This window comes from Mesoplodon mirus (genome assembly GCF_964341445.2).
Source record: "Mesoplodon mirus genome assembly, chromosome: 12".
Lineage (NCBI taxonomy): Eukaryota > Metazoa > Chordata > Mammalia > Artiodactyla > Ziphiidae > Mesoplodon > Mesoplodon mirus.
The window spans coordinates 102768816-102790845 of NC_138988.1; the positions used below are offsets into that span (position 1 = coordinate 102768816).

The window sequence follows — 22030 nt, forward strand, 5'->3', positions numbered from 1 at the left end:
AAGACTATGAAAAAGGAATACATATATGTATCACTGAATCCCTTTGCTGTACAGCAGAAATTAACATAACGTTGTAAATCAACTATACTTCAATAAAAAAAAAATGGATAGTGATGTGAGCCTGAGAGGAAAAGGACTAGCAAGACCTTGAATTCTCTCAGCTCTGGCGGGACACTGCCGGCCCCACCTGCCGTAGGGAGCCAGGGGCACGGGCACAGGACGGCAGCACCACGTACCAGGGAAGACCAATCAGGGCTGGACGCAGGGGGCGGGGCAGGGGCCCGGCCTCTTCCCACCAAGCCTTGCCACCAAGGCAGTACTGCAGCCCCTAACACTCGACACAGACACGTTAAACAGATGCCATTCCAGGTCACCCAACCCGCCTTCATCACAGACCTCATCTAAACACACCCTGTAATTCATTTCCCTGACTTACTCACTCATGAAGGGACTCTTTCTCTGCTTCCCATACCTCTTATATTTAAAGATGGGACTGTGCTATCAGAACCACCTCCCAGAGCTGTTAGAATCTAAACTTGAAAAGGCTGGTGGCCCAGACCAGAGCATATACCAGTGATTTTATATATGCTACCAAGGCTACCCTCCACCGAAGCAGAGACTTTTCCATATTGGCTACACAAATACGCAATTAATAACTGCTCTTGGGCATTAATTTTTCAATGCTGGTACCCGAGAAACAGCCGAATGTAGCAGAACTCTGATTCTCCTGCTTTCTACACTGGACACGGCAGGCACCCAAGGAAGGAAAGCGAAGCCAGGGAGAAAAAGGATGGAGGGGTCTCTCTGGCTAAAAAGAAAACCTTAAAAAACTGGGACCATCCCAGGTGAGCACAACCTAACTAGAGAAATTACCCGGCCCTCACTGTCAAATGCACCTGACAATTCCATCTCTTCTGCTTCTGCTCCATTTAAATCAGACCCACAGCCCTTTAAACTGAATATGTACCAAGCAGCGGACAGGCAATGTTTCACAGTTCTCAGTATTGCTCTGTTCTCATAGCTTTCTTAAAAAAAATTTTTTTGAACAGTAATATATTCACAGGGTTCAAACTCGAAACACTGTAAGAGTATACATTTCCCTGTATAAATAGGGCATTGGTGACATCACAAGAAAAAAACTGTAAATATGTGAGGTGATTGATGTTAACTAAACTTACTGTGGTGGTCGTTTTGCAATATATACACGTATCCAATCATTATGTCATACGCCTCAGACTAATACAGTGTTACAGTAAGGTCCCCTACATCCGCACCAGTTCTGTTCCCAGAGCACTTTCGTTCATTAAGTCCAATTTATTCGTTAAGTCCAACAAAGTTACCCTAGGTACCCAACTCACACAATCGCTGGCTGTATAGTACTGTACTGTAATAGGTTTATAATACTTTTCACACAAATAATACATAAAAAACAAACACAGAAAATAAAGAAAACATTTTTAATCTTACAGTACAGTACCTTGAAAAGTACAGTAGTACCAGCTATATCACTGCTGCTTTTACACTTGCTTCCAGACATCCTGGGCTGGAAATAAAGATACTGTACTACTGTACACTATACAGTCCTGGGCAGTAAAGTACACAGAAGCACACCCACTTGTAGAGGATGCACGCACGTGACCACGTACACCATAGCACACAGTGTAAGACGTGAGCTCTATTTCAGCCACAGTGACTCCCTCTGCTGAGACAGATGCAAAGTACTAGGGGAAAAATAAAAGGCTAGCAACTTCTCCGACTGTTGCTGACAGTGTAACTGGTCCCACTGTTATGAGTCTTCTGCTTGGTGGAGCAAGCAGTGAGATGAAGTGTCCTTTCAGACTCCCATACGCAGGAATCCTCTTGATTAGGGCTTGGATCTTAAAATGATATTAGCATTTCTCTACCTCGCAGTGGGGTTAGAAATGGAGTGCAGCACAATTCAGTGCCCCCTCATCCTAAATCTGGGTGTGGGGTCCGAGGCACTGGGGTAAGGGGCCACACTCTGGCGACACGGGGAGCACAGGGGACAGCCTGAGGGGACCCTGGTCCAGGGGAGAGCCACAGCCACGCGCCCTCTGTCCACAACCTTCCTCCCCGACCCAGTGGCACAGGACGGCTCCGCAGACAAACCGCAGACAGAAGGTTCATCCTCCGCCTCCCACGCCTGATCCCAGAGACGTGGGCGGGTCCACCACGCAGGGCAAGAGCAATCCTAGACCCGTAACTAGATCCAGCTCCAGCACCTGAGGCCGAGTGACCTCGAGCAACTTCCGTAACCTCTCGCTGCCTCAGCTTCGTTCAAAATAAGAATAATAGTCATCTCACAGAGTTTTGGTGACAATTCAGTAAGGAAAAGTGTGTAAAGAATCTAAATACTCAATGGGTGATTTTTGGGGCTTCCCTGGTGGCGCAGTGGTTGAGAGTCCACCTGCCGATGCAGGGGACGCGGGTTCGTGCCCCGGTCCGGGAAGATCCCACATGCCGCGGAGCGGCTGGGCCCGAGAGCCATGGCCGCTGAGCCTGCGCGTCCGGAGCCTGTGCTCCGCAACGGGAGAGGCCACAACAGTGAGAGGCCCTCGTACCGCAAAAAAAAAAAAAAGAAAAGAAAAAAGAAACATTTCTCAAGTGCACGCTAAGGTCATCGTCGTCTGCTGTTTATTTACTCTGGTGCCAAGCTAAATACTCACATGCCTCCTTCAGCTTAACCTTTACACTCATGCCAGGCTGCCATAAACATTGCACAATAATCACCACTGTTCCCATCTCACAGATGGAGGAACTGTGACGGAGACAGCTTACATATCTAATCCAAGTTTACACAGAAAATGCCAAGATCAGAATTCAAAACCAGGTGTCAGACTGCAAAGCCCAATGCTGCCCTCCACTGGAGCAGACCATGAAAACTGCACTAACTCGGCTTCCAAGCAAAGCGCCCTCCAAGACCAAGAAGGCACCATCGGCCTCCTTGTTCTCCTAACACACAACGACAGGTAGGAGAAAAAGGAGGAAACCCAAAAGCCATGGTCTATGTTCAAAGATAAGAGAAATACCTCCACTGGCCGGAAACAGAACAAAAGAGCAAACAGGGAGAGGGGATAAATCACAGTGTTGCTGGGCTTGGGGTCCACAGTCAGGAAGAGATGCCAGGAGCCTGCCTCCTGCAGGATAACGTGCTGCTGGCTTGGCATCTGAGCGAGGCTAAAAGCTTGCAGTCAGAAGCTAGGACAGAATAGGCTCCATGCTGGTTAAAGAAAGGTGACAAAAATCGTCACCAAATACAGCCTGGGGCTGTAGCTCTGAAGAGCTGTAAGCTTGGAGAGCCAAGCCCTGGGCGCTGGACCTGCCATGCCCCTAAATCAAGGCTGGTGAGTACATCTGACAGGTCCCTACAAAACCTCATTCTGGATTTAAAGTCGGAAGAGCTCAGTGTAAACCCACACAGGGGAGAAATAAGCAAAGCGGGGAGGGCAGGAGGGAGGAAAGCAGAGAAAGGGAGAGAAACAAAAACAAAATCTTCCACTGAACATGACCTGCAGACCATAATTCCAACTACGTGATTGCTAAGTAAGACAGCCAACACAACCAACAACCAAACCGGAAGTCACCCCAGAGGAGATTAATTTTATAAAAAGCCTGAGAGTCTAAAGTAAGTATATTTCAGTTACCCCAAGAGATCCATGAAAGCACAATTCACTGATTGTTCTAAAAAAAAAAAATCATAAGGCAATCCTTTTGTAAACCAGACCTAAACAATGCATCTTTAGGATTTTATCTATCTCCTGATCAAATTCTTCTTTGAAAAGGAAAACACCAGCCCCCAGTTTCAAAAAACTAAAAAAAAAATAATTTTTTTAAAGACAGAATATATGAAACAATGCCACACTAGACCCTGGATATCAGGTAACCAAGGACACTGATCCCTGAAAGATGCGCCCTAACGCTGCCCCGGGAGAGGAAAACACAGGAGGAGCCTAGAAGTCTTCCCAGGTTGAGGAAATAGTCTGTCCTCACAGTTCACAGGTCAGGGTGAAAGAAGAGGGCTGTAGAGAGAGAAGTCTGAAGGTCTGCAGAAGATTCAATACAAATGAAAATGTCAGTGCAGGTGTGTTGAAGAAACTCCCCAAGGCCAGGGAACAGACCACACAAAAGGATTAGCAGGAATAATGCTGGGAGCTCACAAAGACCAGAAAGGGGCCAGTTCCCAAACAGCCGCATGGAAAACCTCATAATTCATGGGTTATCAGTTACAGTACTAAGAAGGGCCTTAAGCTGGTTGTGGGAAAAACTAATCCTGGACTGAAACCCTACACTGGCCCTGCCTAACAAGGCTTAAAAGGAGATGGGAAGGATCAAAGTGTTTCTGAGTAATCCCAGAAGAAGCTCAGAGAGATTATTAGGAATACAGAAATATACAATGCGTTACAAGGTAAAGTTGACAATATCGGGCATCCTATAGAAAGTTATCAGGCATGCAAAGAAGAAGAAAAAAAAAACATAAAGTACAGGAAAAGAAATAGCAATTCACCAAGAAGTGACACAGATGACAGAACTAGTTGAAAAAGGCACTAAAATATGCATGATAATGATATCTAGTATGCTCACAAAGCTAAAGGGAAGACTGAAAATGTGAGGTAGAGATAAAGAAGATCGTAAAAAAGACACCAACTGAAACTAGAAAACGGGGTGAAAAGAACACTGGATGGAATTAACAGCAGATTAGACATTGCAGGGGAAAAAATGATTGATGAATTTAAATATACAGCAGTGAAAACTATCCAAAATGAAACACAGAAGGAAAAAAAAATACTGAAAGAAACATGAACAGAGCACCGGCGGACTGTGGAAACGTTTCAAGTGGCCAAATAGACATGCAATTGGAGTCCCCAAGGGGAGGGAGCAACAGAGAAAACATCTGAAGGAATAATTTACTGAAATTTCTCAAATGCGATGAAATATATGTATGTATCAAGAATTTGAGCTTTCTACAAACCTAAGCAGAGAAGGAACTTTCCCTTATCCATAGATCTTAATGTCTCCAGGTTGCCTGTGTATCAAGCTCCTACAGGTAGTAAGAGTATGAAACAGGCACAGTCCTGGCACATTAGTTGTCTTGATTAAAGTATCTTGAAAAATTTAAGTACTTTTTTCACTGTACCTTGAGGCCCAATAATTTCATTTCATTTAACATAAAACCCCACACAATTTCAACTTCTTACTTCTCTAGGGTAGGGAACCTGTTTCTTAGCCCTACCCAGTCACCAGAGAATCAGCAACTTTATTAGGCTCCTTAAAAGCATTCCAGTTGATTCAATCGCGGCTATCTCACACTTTCTCCCAGTTTACTTGTACCAAGTCCTTAGGACAGAAAGGTTAACGCTAATAAGTATTTTCTCCACTCAGCAGACTCCTAAGGAAAGGTGGGTCTTAAGTCTCTCTCCACCTGAGTCCTAAGGTGATGCTGTCCTCTTTCCACTGAGTATCTGTACTCAGCACAAGGCAAGGCTCTCTGTAGCCCCACTTCAGAGCGTGTGATCCAAGGCTCCGACAGGAGGACCCTGCCAGCCAGTTTTTCCCTGAAAGTGCAGCCGGCCTGGACGACACCCGAGCCCCAAGGAGCAGAGACAGCTCCACACGGCCTGAGGCAGCCGCTGCCCTGCTACTTCACCTCCAGATGTAAGGCGACCCTCTCCCAATCAGATAACACCAGACAGCCCAAAAGAGCACACTTCAAAATTATTAAAGTGACACGCTTCAACACTCTGTAAAGTTGACTCAGTCTTAGGAACAAAGTAGGACTAACAACCATAAACTCAATTATTATTCTCAATCACTTTCACTTCATTTATATTAACAGGGATGCATGGACAGAGAAAAGTATGAAAAGATACGGAAGACACAGCATCCTCACTACCGACTGACCTCGCTCCCGACCAGGACAGCACTCATAACACAGAGCCCCGCAACGTAAGGGCCGCATGCAGACCCCTTGGAGGTTGGGTTGACAAGCAAGTTATTTGGGGAGAATTAGCACCTATGGAAGGAAGAGGGTGGCAACTGCAGCGGGCGGAGTCAACCAACTGCGATCAGGCCCAACAAAGCCTTAACCTCGCCAGAGCTCTTTGGCCTGCACCACCCATCAGAACTGCCCCGTGGGGGGTGGACGGGGGGAGGGGGGAGGGGAGGGGGAGGGGGATGATGGAGCTGGAGGTGGGGTGGGCAGGGGCTGGGGGCTGGGGGCAAACTGCTGGGCCTTTATATTCCTCCCACAAGCAGTCTTTGGCTGTGGGCAGCTCTGGGAAGGGCACTGTCCTTGGGCAAGGGGGCTTGCCTGCAGCTGCGGCAGCCCCAGAGGGAGCTGACGGCTGAGGCCACCTGCTCTTCCACCAGCAGGGTCCTGGGACGGGAGCTGCAAGTGCATCTCAGTGACAACCCTGAGCCTGTTCTGCTCTTAAACGGAAGAGACACGACTTGCCCACAGCAACATATCTAGCCGGCAGCAGAGGATCACCATCCACTTCTCCTCAGAGGCGTTCATCCACACTGTGCTGGGAGGCCAGCGCCTCCTAAAGGGAAAGTCCAGTGCTCAGCAAGGGACTGTGCCAGAGGCGGCTGTACACTGTGAAGGGCGGCAAGTGAAACCGCGGTGTGAGGACTCCTAAACCCACCTTAGCTGCTCTGACAGGAGTGATCTGCTAAACACGGTACAAAACAGAGGGGAAACCATTCAGAAGTGTTTAAAATGTCAGTGTATCCCACAAGCACATCAACTGTCTAAAGCGCATTTTCTTTCTTTCCAATTCTAAACCGATAACCTCTCTCGTAACAGCCTTAGGATGCTGGTGCAATTGAAATGTTTGCAGAAAATAATCAACTGCTTTGGAGAAGGAAAACAAGCCCTGACGCTAAAGCAGCTGTAATAACAAGAAATTGCCACAAGGAAATAGTGTGCTGTAATTTTTAATTTTGCTTTTCAAGAACAAAGGAATACAACACTAACAATTCAAAAGAGGAAGAAGCTCAGACCATAAAAACAGGTATAAAAAGAGCTGCTGAATAATTCTGAGGCCTGCTGAGGCAGTTCCTATTATTGGCTAATTAAAGAAAGACTGAATGCGAAGTTTCTAACTGATCTTTGGTATCTGAAATGTAACAGAGTATACCCCGACCAGCTACAGGGGTCAGAGGGCGGGAGAGTCGGAAGGCAACACCCAGGGGAAGGCGCCATCTTTTTAACATCACGGCTTCCGTAAGCCTCACAGTCTAGGAATATTATTGAAATGATCTGTATCTCTCCTTTCAAAAGAGCTAATGTCTAACATGGGCTCGGAAGTCAAAACGACAGGGCCCAAACCAGGCCTCAAATACTCCCAAGCTGCAACGTGGTCACGTGGTACTTCGTTGCTCTGGGTCCGGGTTCCCTCCTCTAAAACAAAATGGAGATGATAATAACACCTACATCACAGATGCAGGTCAGAACCAGAGAATCCTTGTAAAAGTGCTTAATGCAGCATTGGACACCATTCATTACTCTCTCTCACTGTCACCCTCACTACTGTGGCTATTACTACGCTGAAGGACACCCAGGTTGCTGGGACCCGGACAGGTTTACTGAGACATTTTTCAGCATCTAGCACCCCGACCCCAAATAAAACAATTAAATGACCCCCCGAAATGCCTGAAGTAAGAGCACGGCACTTCCCTTCGGAGTGAGAGAGAAGAGCCAGGTCCGAGGGCGCTGTGAACACTTACCTGTTGTGAGTGCTGTGAGAGCACGCGGCACGCTTCCTGTGACACCATCCCCTCTTCCTTCAAGTTCCTAACACGGGCCTGGCTGGGGCACCTCCCCTCCCTGCCCTGCATCTCCCCTGAGAAGCATCCCAGCAGGTGATACAAACATGCAATCACCCACCCCTTCAGCAAGGGCTGAGGTATATATATATATATATATAGCACAGGCTCCGGATGCGCAGGCTCAGCGGCCATGGCTCACGGGCCCAGCCGCTCTGCGGCATGTGGGATCCTCCCGGACCGGGGCACAAACCCGTGTCCCCTGCATCGGCAGGCGGGCTCTAAACCACTGCGTCACCAGGGAAGCCCAAGCTGAGGTATATTAATACTCTGACGTTAATCAGCCTGTTCACTTCCTCCCCATCGATGATACGGATCTCAATCCATTATCATTCTTATGAAAGGCTGTAATCATTTTTCTTTCTCTAGCTAATTACATTTTCATATCCTCCTGCTCCTCACACGGAATAAATCAGGAAATCCGTAAGTTCTACCTCACTAAGGACCTAAACCATTAAGCCACAACTTAGAGCAAAAAGTCTAGACACAGTAGGCTTAATGATTTCAGGAAGATGGTAACTGTTGAATATTTAAGCCCCCAAAGACAAAGGCATTTAGTACCTACCATCTCCAAAAAGATGTGTCATAAGCCTGGTAAGTGTTTGCTTAAGGTCGAACTCTACAAGCTTCGTGGCCTCCAGGGTATGTGTCTCCTGTTTACAGGCAGAGCGAGAACTCTGTTCAAAGAGCTGCAGGTTTTCTCCATCCTTTATGCCAGCAAATAGCTGTAAACCAAGAGAAATCATACAAATAAATAAAAAGAGCATCGTGACCAGTCTATATCAAAAAACATAATGCGGAAACAAAACCCAGTAAGTCTTAAGAGTCAGTGAGCATACTGATATTAACATTCATTTGGTATCAACTTTGAATAAAGCACTATGCTACATGTAATGGAGAGTCTTTAGGAAATTAAGACACCATTCTGATCTTTGCTCATCTCTCCATTTTCCTTCTGCACTAACTTCTTGGCAGTCATTTCCTCACAGGCCACGTTATTCTCCATGCTAGTGGAAATACCAGTGAATCGGGTTTTCACTGTCCTTACAGTGGGACCTGAGACTAGGTAAGAAAGCACAGTCTAGGAATGAAGTCCTGTGAAGCCCTCCTAAACTGGAAGTGTGCTGGACTTTGCTACCCTGTCATTCCAAAGGTCAGGACAAGGCCTGAAATGTGTCTCTGCCATTTGCTATCCAGTAAACTCCAAAAAGTGATATGGGAGCTAAGCTTCAGGTAATGGTTTGAAAGATGGGAATAATAAATTAAGAGACTTCATGATAATTAAATAAAATAATGCATGAAGAGCATGGAGTACCTGGCACATTGCAATGGCTAATACAGTGTCCTCGTTGTCATCACAATCACCATTACTAATCACAGCTGTCATCAGTCTGAAGCTGCTTAAGCACTGAAATAAAGTAGTTCATCTTTAACAGCAAAGCAGGCCTTCACCTGCTGGGAGACTGACTCAACATGGAGAGCTGACCAAGTCAATCTGTCATTCTTTCCACCCGAAGTCCCATGAAATCAAAAATTATTTTAATCAAAGAATGAAACAATTGCTGTTTCAAGGTAATAACGGGCTGGATAATTAGAACCAAATCTCCTGATAAAGCTACTAAAAAATACAAAAATTCTTAAAAGCAACAAAGAAGTGACACAATAGAGAGGACTTACTACACAAAACTCTGTGAGGAAGCACAAAGCCAGAAAAAAGCCCAGCACGAAGCCAGAGAGAAATACTGAGACTATCTGCCTACCCCGATTTCAACTGGACACTGAACATTGCTTGTGACAGCTTATCAATAAAAGGGAGGCCAAATTGGAAGCCCACAGTGTCTGACCAAGTTGAGATGCTAGATAAGTGCTCTGAAGGATGTTTCCTCATGGTAAGAATGAATACAAAGTGACTAGTTCTTATAAAGACTTCCAGCCAGGTGTCACCTTACCTGGGTAACAGAACTTCAGGCTGTGAAAATGGACTAAGGCAACCCCAGAGTGCTGGTTCCTCTAAGTGCTCAGCAGAATCAAACACAAATCTTTTCACAAAAAAGATTCTACTTCCCAAGGTCTCTAATTATTCCTATGAGAGCTAAAGACAATGCAGCTGCCAAAGTCTATGTCTTTCAATATTTCCTCTAAAAATAACTTGGAACAACAAAAACAGAAAATTAAACTACTAAACACCATGCCCTCAGAAGGAAACAGAACAGTGACCCAACTTCAAATAATTGTATGTAGAAAGGAAGGAAGGAAGAAAGGAAGGAAGCAAAGCTAACTGCCATAGAGAAAGAGTGCTATTATATTCCCACCCTGCTCTTTTCGTTTGGGGTAATTAAGGAGAAGCTGAGAAAAACTGAGGGGAAGAGAGAAGGGAAACAGTGAGGAACTAGGTTGATCTAAAATCGCCACCAGAAGGAGTAAGTGTGACCATCCTAAGAGTATCCTAGCAGATCTGATGAGGGACTACAGAAAAGGGATGCAAATGTATGCCCAGTTTGAAGCTACGGTTTTCAAAAGGCATGGTTATAATGAAAGATAAAGGGGCAAAAGAAAGTAAGATATTTTTTGGCCATTGGGTAGGGAGGAGTAAAAGAAGCAAAAGGGAAAATTTAGGGTTGCACAAAATAAAACAAACCTAAAAAATTAGAGGATTTACAAAACTATTCCCCATCTTCCACTAAAACAAACAAAAAAATTCCATTAAAGACTCTGCACTTTGCTACACTAACAGAAGAGGGCACCAGAGAACTACAAAATCTAAACAACCCACAGAAAGGAACCAAAAAAAATTCAACAGGACTATAGAAAATTATCACAAAGAATTAAAAATTTTTTAAATTCACTCAAAACAGCTCAAATGATGAAAATCTAACCTTCTTCCCCCAAAAAAGAAAATCAAGAAGCAGAAGAAAAGTGTAAGATGATACTGGTAAACTAACTTAAATCTGCTCAAACAAGCATTTGGGAATATTGCTTGAGCCAGAAATGCAAATGTTAAGACAAAAATGAATGAAAAACAGAAAACTGTGAACTGAGGAAAGAAAGAGAAGGAAAAATATCATTTCAGAACTTAAGTTTAAATTACAAGATATGCAAGGAATAATGGACTCGAAGATTTAGCAAGAAGAATTGAAGAAAAGCAAGAAAACAACCAAGAAAAGGACAATGAGATAAAGAAAGAAGAGTCAGAGAGAAAATGGTGGAAATGGACGACAGGCAAAGAAGAAATAACGTTTATATAACTGAAGTCGGTGAAAGAGGAAAAACAAAACAGCGGAGGAGAAATAATGGGCACCATGTAAAATGGATACCTTAGGAACCAAATATAAGACATGTCCTAGTAGAACTATTAGACTTCAAAGATGAAAAGAAAAAATCCTCAAGGTCTCCAAGCAAAAAGATCAAACAACTTAGAAAGGCAAAGCCACTGGACTAGCATCAGACTCTTCAAAAACAACATACAAAAAAGGCAACAATGACCTCACATTTTCAAACAACTCAAAAAAAAAAAAAAAAACACTGGACCAAGAATTTTATACCCAGCAACACTGGCCTTTCAGTACCAAGTCTGTAGAAAAAGCTTTAAACATACAAGAGCACAGGGAATTTCACATGAAGGAGCTCTTTCTGAAGGATCCACCAAAGCATGGGCTTTACTCAAGCAACAGGTAACTGGGAAAATTTCAAACCCCCCACCCAAAAAAAACTGATGGATAACACATTAATACACGAAATTGTAGATATGAGACTAAAACAAAGCCAGATATTAAGTTGGAAGATTAAAATACAATTCTTATATGTCATGACAAAGTAGAAATAACCAAAAAATGGAAGAAGAGAGAGTGAAAGTGGAATAAACTCATTGGTTTAAGGGCCAAAAATTAATAGAAAAATGGGATAAATACATGAACAGACAATTCACCCATATATATATATATATATATATATATATATATACATATATATATATGAAAATGACTCTTAAACCTATAAAAATGTATTCAAACAGAGAAATGCAAATTAAAACAACACTGACATTATTTTTAAACTGTTGTACTGGTAGAAATTAAAAAGCAAGACAACATTCTTTTGGTGAGGCTTGGGAAAAGAGGTACTCTCATACACTGCTGATGGAAGTGAAAATGGGTAGAACCCTTTTGGAGGTAAATTTGGCAAATATCCAACAAACCTACATTTGCAATTCACCTCCTGACCTAGTTCTTCTACTTCTGGCTATTCACCCTGAATACACCTCCAGAATTAATATATACGTAACAAGGTTTTCACTGTAGCATTGTTTATAATTGCGAAGTACTGGAAACAAAGAAATGTCCTGACGAAAGAGAGACATTAAATAAACTATGGTCTACCCATATAATGGAGTACTTAAGAGGCCTAATAAAAAATGAGGATGACATCTCCGAAGTGATATGTAATGATTCTAAGCTACACTGCTACGTGAAAAAAGCAAAGTGTGAAGATCATACATTATATGCTACTTTTTAAAAACTTATTATGGTACTTTTCATGTAAGAAAGAAGGGAAAATAATAAAATATACATGAACCTGCTCGTTCGTATAAAACAAAACTCAACAAACTTCATAGAAATGATGAATCAGAAATGAAAGAGATTCACTGCCTACCAGAAGGTGGGTGGTAGCAGACTGCAGAATGAAAGGGGCTGGGGAAGAGGATGGAGTAAAAAGAGGAGGTGGCGGGAAGGGGGCAAAGAGAGGAGTGACACGCTTCTAAGTCGACTTTTTGTATAGTTCTGACTTGCGGAATCACATTAGTATTTGAGGTACTCAAAAACTTTAAATAATAACTAAAATCCACCCAGATGTGGTGAAAACTCAAAATGGAATACGATCAGCAAAAATAAAGCCAATTCTACTCTAAACAATTGACATAGCCACGTGGAAGAGAGTGGAGAAGAAAAGAGTTAGAGAAAGTAAATTTGAAAAACAGTATTTTAACTGGATACTCTAAGGGTAAAGACAAAATAATCATAGCAAGTACTGTACACTAGACAGTAAACTTTGTTCCACAGAGGTATGTGTTCACTTTTCTGAAACTACCTTATGTTCATTCAAGAACTGATCCAGTAAGTAAATATATTGTGGGTAAAGGGACCCAGGTTTCTCATAGTCACTGTCAAAGAAAATGGGGAGGGGCTAGAATAAGCCACAGGGTAGTGACTTGGAATTGGAGGTACCCGTATGAATTCATGTTTCTAAACACATATACAGATAGATATAGAAACAGAAGTAGGTGTGCATATATTGCCCACTTCTGTCCTTTGAGGGGGACCTAGAAGTGGTGACATCCCAGTAGCAATAGGTGCACTCAGGTCTGGGCTTCTAAATACCATTTTTTAATTAAAAAAAAAAAAAAAAAAAAAAAAAAGCAGGGCTCCTTAGAGAAATGAATGACTTTCAGGGCTGGGTCAGAGAAAACATAAGATGAACCTGGGACATCATTTGGGGCCAAAAAATGATGAGAACATGTCAAAGGACACTGAAGACTACCTGAAGAGGCTCCCAATGGCCGAATCTGGGTCAATTTGAGCAACAAAACAAGTAATTTTAGTAATGGACCCTAGCCCACAAAATAAAGAAATATCCACATGAAACCATGCTAATATAAATGATTACCTTCTCCCATATACATTTTATTCAATTAAAGATCTTTGTAAAATTCTAAAAAATAATTTTAAAAGGAATGATGGATAAAGAAAACAATCATTTGGCAAACACCAGAGTAGTAATCATTTCAGACAATAATTAGCAATGGATGATAAAGATACTGGGACAAAATATGATGAGAAAGATGATATCATCTCAAAGTATCTTCCCCCAGGTAGTACAGCTTAGGACAATGCTGAGTAAAAGAAGTCAGTCACTTGAAGACCACTTCTTAAAAACGAATATCTACAGTATTTACAATACATAGGTATAACCAAAAAATACCCATAACGTATACTAAAGACTAAAGTTTGGAAAACTCTGAAAGGAAAAGCAGTAATTCATAACACCGTCAGCACAAAACAGCACAGGAGAATAAAACCACGTACACAAGTCAGCTCTTATTTCTAGAGGAAATGTAACATTGGAGCTTGAGAGCGCAGCCCAGCGGACCCCAAATAAGGAAATGAACTGCAGAGGGGTGACGACCCAGAGAAGCTAAGATCACTTAGCCAATTAGTCCCCACGCTGGGAATAAATCACTCATCTCAGCCTTGGTTCCAGGGCCCTTAAAGTGGCTGCCTCTCACTTAGCTTCCTGTTTGAGAGACATCCGCTGGTGATAAAATTAAATTAGATTTCCATTAACTGCACACATTAGGCTGTGCCATTTGTTTTTCCACTAGGATTTCTTCTATTTCTCTGACATTTTCTTAAGTGTCCTTGCAGAAACCCAGAAGACAAATTCCACCCCTACTGGAACAGCTTACAGAAGCCAGGACAGGTAGTTCACAAATGAGAAAAGAACAGGGGCGGGAAATTAATTCTAATCAGGCTTAAGAATAAAAATGGATTGCGAAAGCCAATTCAATTTGAAATTCAGAAAGCCAGAAGGATTTTTCAAAATGGCCCAGATTTTAACCACACATTTAAAAGCAAATAAAAAGGCAAATGGTCAGAAGAATAACATACATCCATGCAAAATCCTATGAGAGGGCAAGTATAAATGGGGCTTGGATGACAGCAAAACTTCAAGCAGTTATTTAGGGCTGGTCTGTGGTTCCCAAAGCAGCCATTTTTCTATTCAGCCATTTAGAATTATCCATTGATCACTGGTTTAATCCAGACCGTCCACCTTGCATACTAATGCTAAACAACCCCTCCCCCTCCCTCACTGCCTCTCTCCAAGTTTCCGTGCAGATGCAAGGACGCTGTAACTGACTTCGCTGCAGTTGCTGCCTGGACCACTACTGGCTAAGTTAGTGATTGTTTACTATATTTGCTGACTTACTGAGGGCTTACCTTATTTACTCTAGGGCTTCACCTCATCCTCACCGTCCTTATTCTTTCCCCATTTCTCATATAAGGAACTTGAGGCTTACAGAAGTTAAGTAACTGACCATTGTGGCACAGCAAGTGATGAAGCCTGAATTCAAACCAAACTCTGATTTGTGACCCCACCTTCCAGGCTCCACGGTTATTCCCACGACAGCACATACATGATCATCTCTTCGGCTTTGGTGTAAAAAGGATCTGTGGTCAGGTGGATGGGCTTAAGAACTGGACAGAAGACGTGAGCAGAGAGGAGAAGCCTGGAAGCCTGGCTCCACACACTGGTGCTGCTGTAGCACCGTCCATAAAACAGTGACGGTTTATCCCAGCGAAGCCATTATTACTGCACAAGGGCCAAGCAATCCCTCAGAAAATGAAAATTAAGGTCTGCCTTTCGAATGCCTTCGTATGTGCCAGTGCATCGGTGTGAACAGTAACCTGAGGAGGACTGCACTAGAACCAAACGCTAGCTCCGACAGTGTGGCACCGGTAACAGGCAGGGCGTGTGTGGTGGAGGCCACGTGGACCTCAAGGGCACTCTCGGGTGTAGGGAGGCTGGCGACCCTTGGGTCCCTATCAGGACACCAGTGCTTGATGCAGGCTATCTCAGCGCTGTCCTCCTTATCCAAGGAAGGAAGAGAAGCAAAGGAAAACAGCAAGAGAAATGAGGAAAAAAACTGCTTTGAGTGCGAGACAAAGAAATAATCCTAATGCAGGTGAGAAAGAGGAAGAAATGCTGCTCAAACCCAAAAGTGGCTCAGAAGAAACCCTCTAGAAGGAAAAGACATGGGTTTGTGATGCTGTTGTTCATTTTATAAAACTCTGAAGGATGACAGAGCATAGAATAATCAAAATAAAACCTGAATTCAAGAAGTCCCTATGTGGCTGCGGATGCGTAAGAGCACACGTTCACTGCATCTTAACTTGACCTTAATGCTGATGAAATAAGCCCACCTCTTCTGCCTGAGATGCTTGGGCTCAGGCAACAGGTTGGGGGCCGGCCCAATGCCACAGAGAAAGAACCAGGCTCATTTTCTGAATAACCTCAACAAACTAAGGAAGTATGGGAACAGGAAGCTGGTAGCAGCATCAAGACAACATCTAGGAAGGTGAATGAGACAGATACAATGTTTTCCAGTGACAAAGCTCTTCTGCATTAGAACATTAGAACAAATACAATCAGGTCACTGCAACAGCATGTGAAATTTTAACCAGCTGGTCAGCCAATCAGCCCCTACTTTACCACCAGTCTAGTTAATTCTACGTTCATTGAGTCAATCTGCGCCCGAGGTAAGGGAGCAAACGTCTAGAGCCCTCGGAGACAGAGCACGACAGCATCCTTACCTGCACAATGTCAACTGCAAGTGCAGGAAACACGAGCAGTGAAGGGATCACCCAAGGCAATGTTCATGGGAAAATGTCACAGGTGATACAGCCAAACAAGAGTTTGAAGTACACAGGTTGAGTGAGGTGACAGGAGTGAATTCAGACATTTTAATAAAGAGGAAGAGGGGAGGAGTAGGAGGACCGGGGGAGGAGGAAGAGGGGAGGAGCAGGAGGACCGGGGGAGGAGGAAGAGGGGAGGAGCAGGAGGACCGGGGGAGGAGGAAGAGGGGAGGAGCAGGAGGACCGGGGGAGGAGGAAGAGGGGAGGAGCAGGAGGACCGGGGGAGGAGGAAGAGGGGAGGAGCAGGAGGACCGGGGGAGGAGGAAGAGGGGAGGAGCAGGAGGACCGGGGGAGGAGGAAGAGGGGAGGAGCAGGAGGACCGGGGGAGGAGGAAGAGGGGAGGAGCAGGAGGACCGGGGGAGGAGGAAGAGGGGAGGAGCAGGAGGACCGGGGGAGGAGGAAGAGGGGAGGAGCAGGAGGACCGGGGGAGGAGGAAGAGGGGAGGAGCAGGAGGACCGGGGGAGGAGGAAGAGGGGAGGAGTAGGAGGACCGGGGGAGGAGGAAGAGGGGAGGAGCAGGACCATTAAAATCTCAGTAACAGCACCCAAAGGACATTTTGGCCTGCTGAGGTGCTTTGTCTTAGAATGAAGCATTTCTGCAAGCTGCTGTTTAAAAACCGTTTAATTTGGCTGTGTGACTCTATTTAGAAGGATCCGACTCAAAAGATTAGCAGCTTAATTAGATGGGAAAAAATAAAAAACAATCATCTCCGAGTAACAAGGAAGGAGAATCCTTTGGCAGTTGAGGAGAGCGTAAAGGGTTCTTCTGGCGGGATAATAACCTGGCTGGGAAGTGAAAACCTAAAGGTGCCACGAAATACAAGAGCCGCCTGCATGACAAACAGGGTTTCTTTTTGAAGGATTTTGAGACTTCCAGGTGCTGGAACGTGAGCGCCTGAGAATTAAGTTCTACCTGGAGGAATGGCTCAGGCCAGCAATGGCTCAGGACAACAAAAAAAGGGACTTGGAGAGACGGGAGGGGCTCATTTAAAAGGTTTTCAGGGGGTGGGATAGGGACAGTGGGAGGGAGGGAGACGCAAGAGGGAAGAGATATGGGGACATATGTATATGTATAACTGATTCACTTTGTTATAAAGCAGAAACTAACACACCACTGTAAAGCAATTAGACTCCAATAAAGATGTTAAAAAAAAACAATAAAATAAATAAATAAATAAATAAATAAATAAAAGGTTTTCAGGAGGATTTCACTGCAGATTACATGATGCAGATGCTCTCCTCCTTCTTACTTACAAAATTACCAGCAATCTCCAAGGTGTTCCTGAATGACTGTTACAACTGTACTGTAGCAGGAACTAGAAGGGGTTCCTAGTTCTGTGTTCGGCTGAGTGGGACGTGAGACCAGAGAGCGCACTAGTGAACATACACAACTTTAACCAGAAGAGGCTTTTTTATTTCCAACTGTGCAGATTGTAAATTACAGGCCAGTATAAAATCAGTGCCTTCTAGAGGCACAGAGGATAGGGGGCTGTGCTATCACTGGTGATGATACACCATCTTTTCACCAAAACAAAGAGTCTTTTCATTATTTAGCGTTCATGCAACCATTTTTTAAAAAAGATTTCTGTCTAACCAACTGCATTTACTAGGTAATAACACTTTCTAAATAAGGCACATATAACTGACATCAGGGTCATATTGACTTGATAAAATTCCAGTTGATATTTATTTTCCTCTGCAGCATTTTTCTTTTCTGCATCCATTGTATGATTTCTGCAGGAGATAAGAAACAGGGTTTAGGACAAACCAATCCCAAAAACCCAGGGAGGGAGGCCATTCAAATTACTGGTTCGACTCAAGTTTCTGAATCTTGAGTAAACAAGAGTTCCTCCCACTGCAAAGGTAACTGAAAAGGCCACAGCAAGAAGGTTTGGAAATAAAGAAATAAAATATAGGTGATTCTTTAAAAATTGATTCACCCACTGTGACAAATATGCCAGACCCATGTAAGACGTCATCAACAGGGGGGACTGGGTGTGGGGTACACGGCAGCTCTGTACCTAAGCTGCAATTTTTCTGTAATCCGAGAGCTCCTCTAAAATTAAAACTTGATTACAAAATTGAATGTAGGGGATGTACACTCCTCTGACTGAGGCCAACACGCTCAACGACACGACAGCCCAAACAGCAGCCTTTCACACCGTCACTGCGGAGGAAGACGAGCCAGCACGATTTCTAACCCGCTCGGGAGCAGCAAGACAGGCTCTGGGTAGCGGGCAGGACCTCCAGAGTAAGGACCGTTGTCACGGTGCCCTGAACAGAGCAGAGGCTTCGTGCACTTCTTCTTGACGACGTGATTCATTCAGAACCGCCTCTACAGGCACGTGCTGAGTCCAGAACCAAACCTTGGAGTGCTGTTCTCTCCAGTGAACTTCAGAGAGCACTCAGCCACGCATCGCCCTCCTGCGGATGTCCTACACCCACACTGCGTCACTAGAGGAAAGGCTTTGCCTTCTTCCTTCCTGAGAACAGAGAGGTCATCAGATAAAACCCCCACTTCCAGCCTCCCATTCCCGCCCCTAAATGCACCTGCCATGCAGCCATGCTGCAGTCCTTCATGCCCACCTCCAATTACAAAACAAAAACAAAACGTGCACCCTCTCCCGTCCAGCTCTAGGCGCTACCGACGCCCCTGCAATGACACCCTGTCCACACGCTTCTCATTGAGAAATCCTCCCACGTCTCCTGTGCCTCTAACCTCTCTTCCGGCTCCTTCTCCTTAGTAAACATGGTCAGTTCTTCTCTTTACACAACAGTCCACAAAAGAAACGCAACTCCCTCTCATCCCATCTCCTGCTATGACAACCCTTCCCCTCACAGTTAAACTGGTCACTCTTCCTCGGTCCTCTTAACAGCCTCCCTTTCCTTCCTCTGCGTCACTCAACATTTCTATTCCACGGGCCTCCTTTTCCGCTTGTACACACCTTAGTCTGCCGACTGCCCTAGATGATTGGGGCTAAAGCACCCACACGTGATGGAGCGTAAACCTGCATCTCCATCCCAGACGCGCACGCCGGCACCTGCCCACCAGACATGTCCGTGTGCAAAGCCTCCACCTAAACATGTCCCAAAGTCCACTAACTCTCCTGACCCCCACTCCAAAACACTTCTCCCCCTGCAACCCTTAACTCTGAGAGTGGTACCAAGAAGGCAGCCCAAGAGAAATTTTCAGTGGCTTTTCCCTTTCCCTCACTTCCCCACATGCAGCCACCAAACCCAGTAAATCCCACATCACCCCTCAAGTTCACCCTTTCCTATCTGTCACCTGTGCCATTTCTTGGGCTTGCCCTGCATTGGTTCTTTGATGATTATAAATAATCTAGTCTCCTCAAATCCAGTCTTGCCCTACCCTGCTCCATTCCACGGGCTGCTATGCAGATTTCTCTAAAACGCCAAACTGATTACATCCCTCTTATGCTTAAAAATTACTTAAGACTCCTCATTCTTTTTAAACTAATGCTCAGACTCCAAAATGTTACGTCGAAGGCCCTTCAAGAACAGTTCATACCTCTCTCTCCAGCTGCCTCTCCCATTGCTCCTCCGAGCCCCGGCCACGCCACTGGACACGCTGCAGGGATTCATCACACTCTGCGTCTCCGTGCCTTCAAATCTGCTACTCCCGTTACCTGGAACACGGCGCCCCCTTCCCTGCCAGGATAACTTCAAATTCCTCTTCAAGATTCTTTGGTAAGCCTTCCACGATTACCCCAGGGATAAAGATTTCCTTCCTCTGTGCCCTGGCCATATCTTTTTCCTGGTGCCGACTGCGTGGTGTAGACCTTCTAGTTCATCTGTCTCTCTCCCTAGGCTGTCCACAAAGCAGTGACACTTAGTCAGGATCTTACTTTATAACAATCCTGTTTAGGATGAGGTTCCTAAGAACACATGGCATCCAATCTATATCCAGTTCAGCTCAACCCAAACCTGTCACTGAGCAGATCATCTCTGAGCCCCAGAGACAAGCCATTCACCTGGAGAGTGACAGATAAAGCCTGGAACTCTGATGAATACAGCCTCATCTGTCTGGCAGGCCCACTGCTTATTAATTCTTGGCTCACAGACAGAGAAGTAAGTAAGAATCACTTCTAAAAATAAGCTCATCCACATATCTTACCACAGGAACTCCCAAGCCTTCATGTACCCTGAATGCGGCAGGAAAAATTCAATTACATTATTCAAATCCAACTAAGCATTTCGGCAAATATTAAGTATTCAAATCACTTTGGAGGAAGGATTGGGATGTCTCAGTGAGATGAACAGACATACATATTAAAGGGATAGCAGACTCCTCCAGTGGATTTCAGCTGCTAATTTCAGTTTTTAATTTCTTTAAACAACTAGGCCCTAAATGAGATCTTCTACGGCTCATTCTTTGGGAAGACCTGTGTTTGAAAGGGCCCCATCGAGTACAGCTCCATCCTGGAGTCTCTGTGGGAAGTCCGTGCCTGTTGTAGCTAATTGATACTGGCTCAGTTTTGCCCTTGCCTGGATTTCTGGTGATAACACCACATGCAGGTTAATCAAGGTGCCGAGTGGAGCGGCGGGGAGGGGCCTGCCGAGGCCGAGCTCCACGGAGAGCAGAGTGCACCTCCCCCGCCGCTCCCTCCTCCCCGGACGCCAGACTGGTGCCAGGGCAGTAATGGGAAGATGGGAAAGTCGACTTGCGTGACGAAAGATGCTACCAAAACACCTTGGAGGTTGAAAAGCTACTTCTGCCAGGCAGCGGAATGAGCACCGGCTGCCAAGGGTGCTACAAAGACTGGAAGCTCAAGTTCCAAGTGATTTCCGTCCAAGCTTTCTCGGGAGCCCCACCCCAGACCTTCAGGTGCAAACTCAAACAGGTCCGCACCGAACAGCACGGTCTTTCCAAATCTCCCCTCGCTCAAGCCTCCATGAGCGAAAACTCAGGTTGAATAGATCACAGAGGCTGTTCAGTTCCTCAAGGACGCATGTTCCCGAGAAGCCAGTGTCAGGAAGAGACTGGGGACAGCAAGTTACACGCCTCCACGGGGCCGCTTCCCTGGCACGCGGGAGGCTGCTCCCCACAGAAATGTCATCTGCACCATCAGCAAGTGACCTCTGCCCTCCTGCGTGCTTTGGACATCCAGCCATTTGGCTGGCTTTCATTAACTCCGACCCATGATGAGGAGTGTATTGTTCAGCACTTTTCTTCTCTTACGGGTTCTCCTAGGGGTACCAGTGGGAGAAGGATGTAGATTCGCACCTGCCAAGCTCTGGTCTATACAGAGAACACATCGGAAACCTCAAAGCCTCAAAGTGGGGAACTTACTCGAAGCCGCACGTGAACCACACGAGAGCTTAGGGGTCTGGATGTGTTGAGGCAAAAGCCACAACAGTGGTGACAACACCGTGTCCCGCGTGAACTGGTTCTCACGACAACCGCCATGTAACAGAGGAGGAAAGTTCACCCACTCCGCTGCCGACTTTAAAATCGTGGTCTCTCATCACCCTCTGCCTAGGCCATGATGACAGATGACACAGAGAAAGAGCCTGCATTTTCCTCTTCAGATGGCTAAACAGCTCATTCGTGCTATCAGTGGGTGAAGCGTAACAGGACCAAGTGAGGCTCTGTCTAAATTCTATCATCTCCTCTCAAAGAAGATGACAGGAGACACACTACTGACCAGTCCACAGAAAAGACAGCAGTGGCTTAAAAAAAAATACATCAGACCTAAA

The 22030-nt window shown here is 45.0% G+C and overlaps 1 protein-coding gene across 7 annotated transcripts in view; it reads right to left on the reverse strand.

Annotated features, from left to right (window-relative positions):
- FARS2 (phenylalanyl-tRNA synthetase 2, mitochondrial) overlaps positions 1-22030 on the reverse strand; it is a 379330-nt gene that overhangs the window by 273230 nt on the left and 84070 nt on the right. For all 7 annotated transcript variants that reach the window (XM_082638489.1, XM_082638483.1, XM_082638487.1 and 4 more), the window contains exon 4: positions 8414-8573. In XM_082638489.1, coding sequence (XP_082494615.1) covers positions 8414-8573 — 160 coding nt within the window. The remainder of the gene's footprint in view (positions 1-8413; positions 8574-22030) is intronic.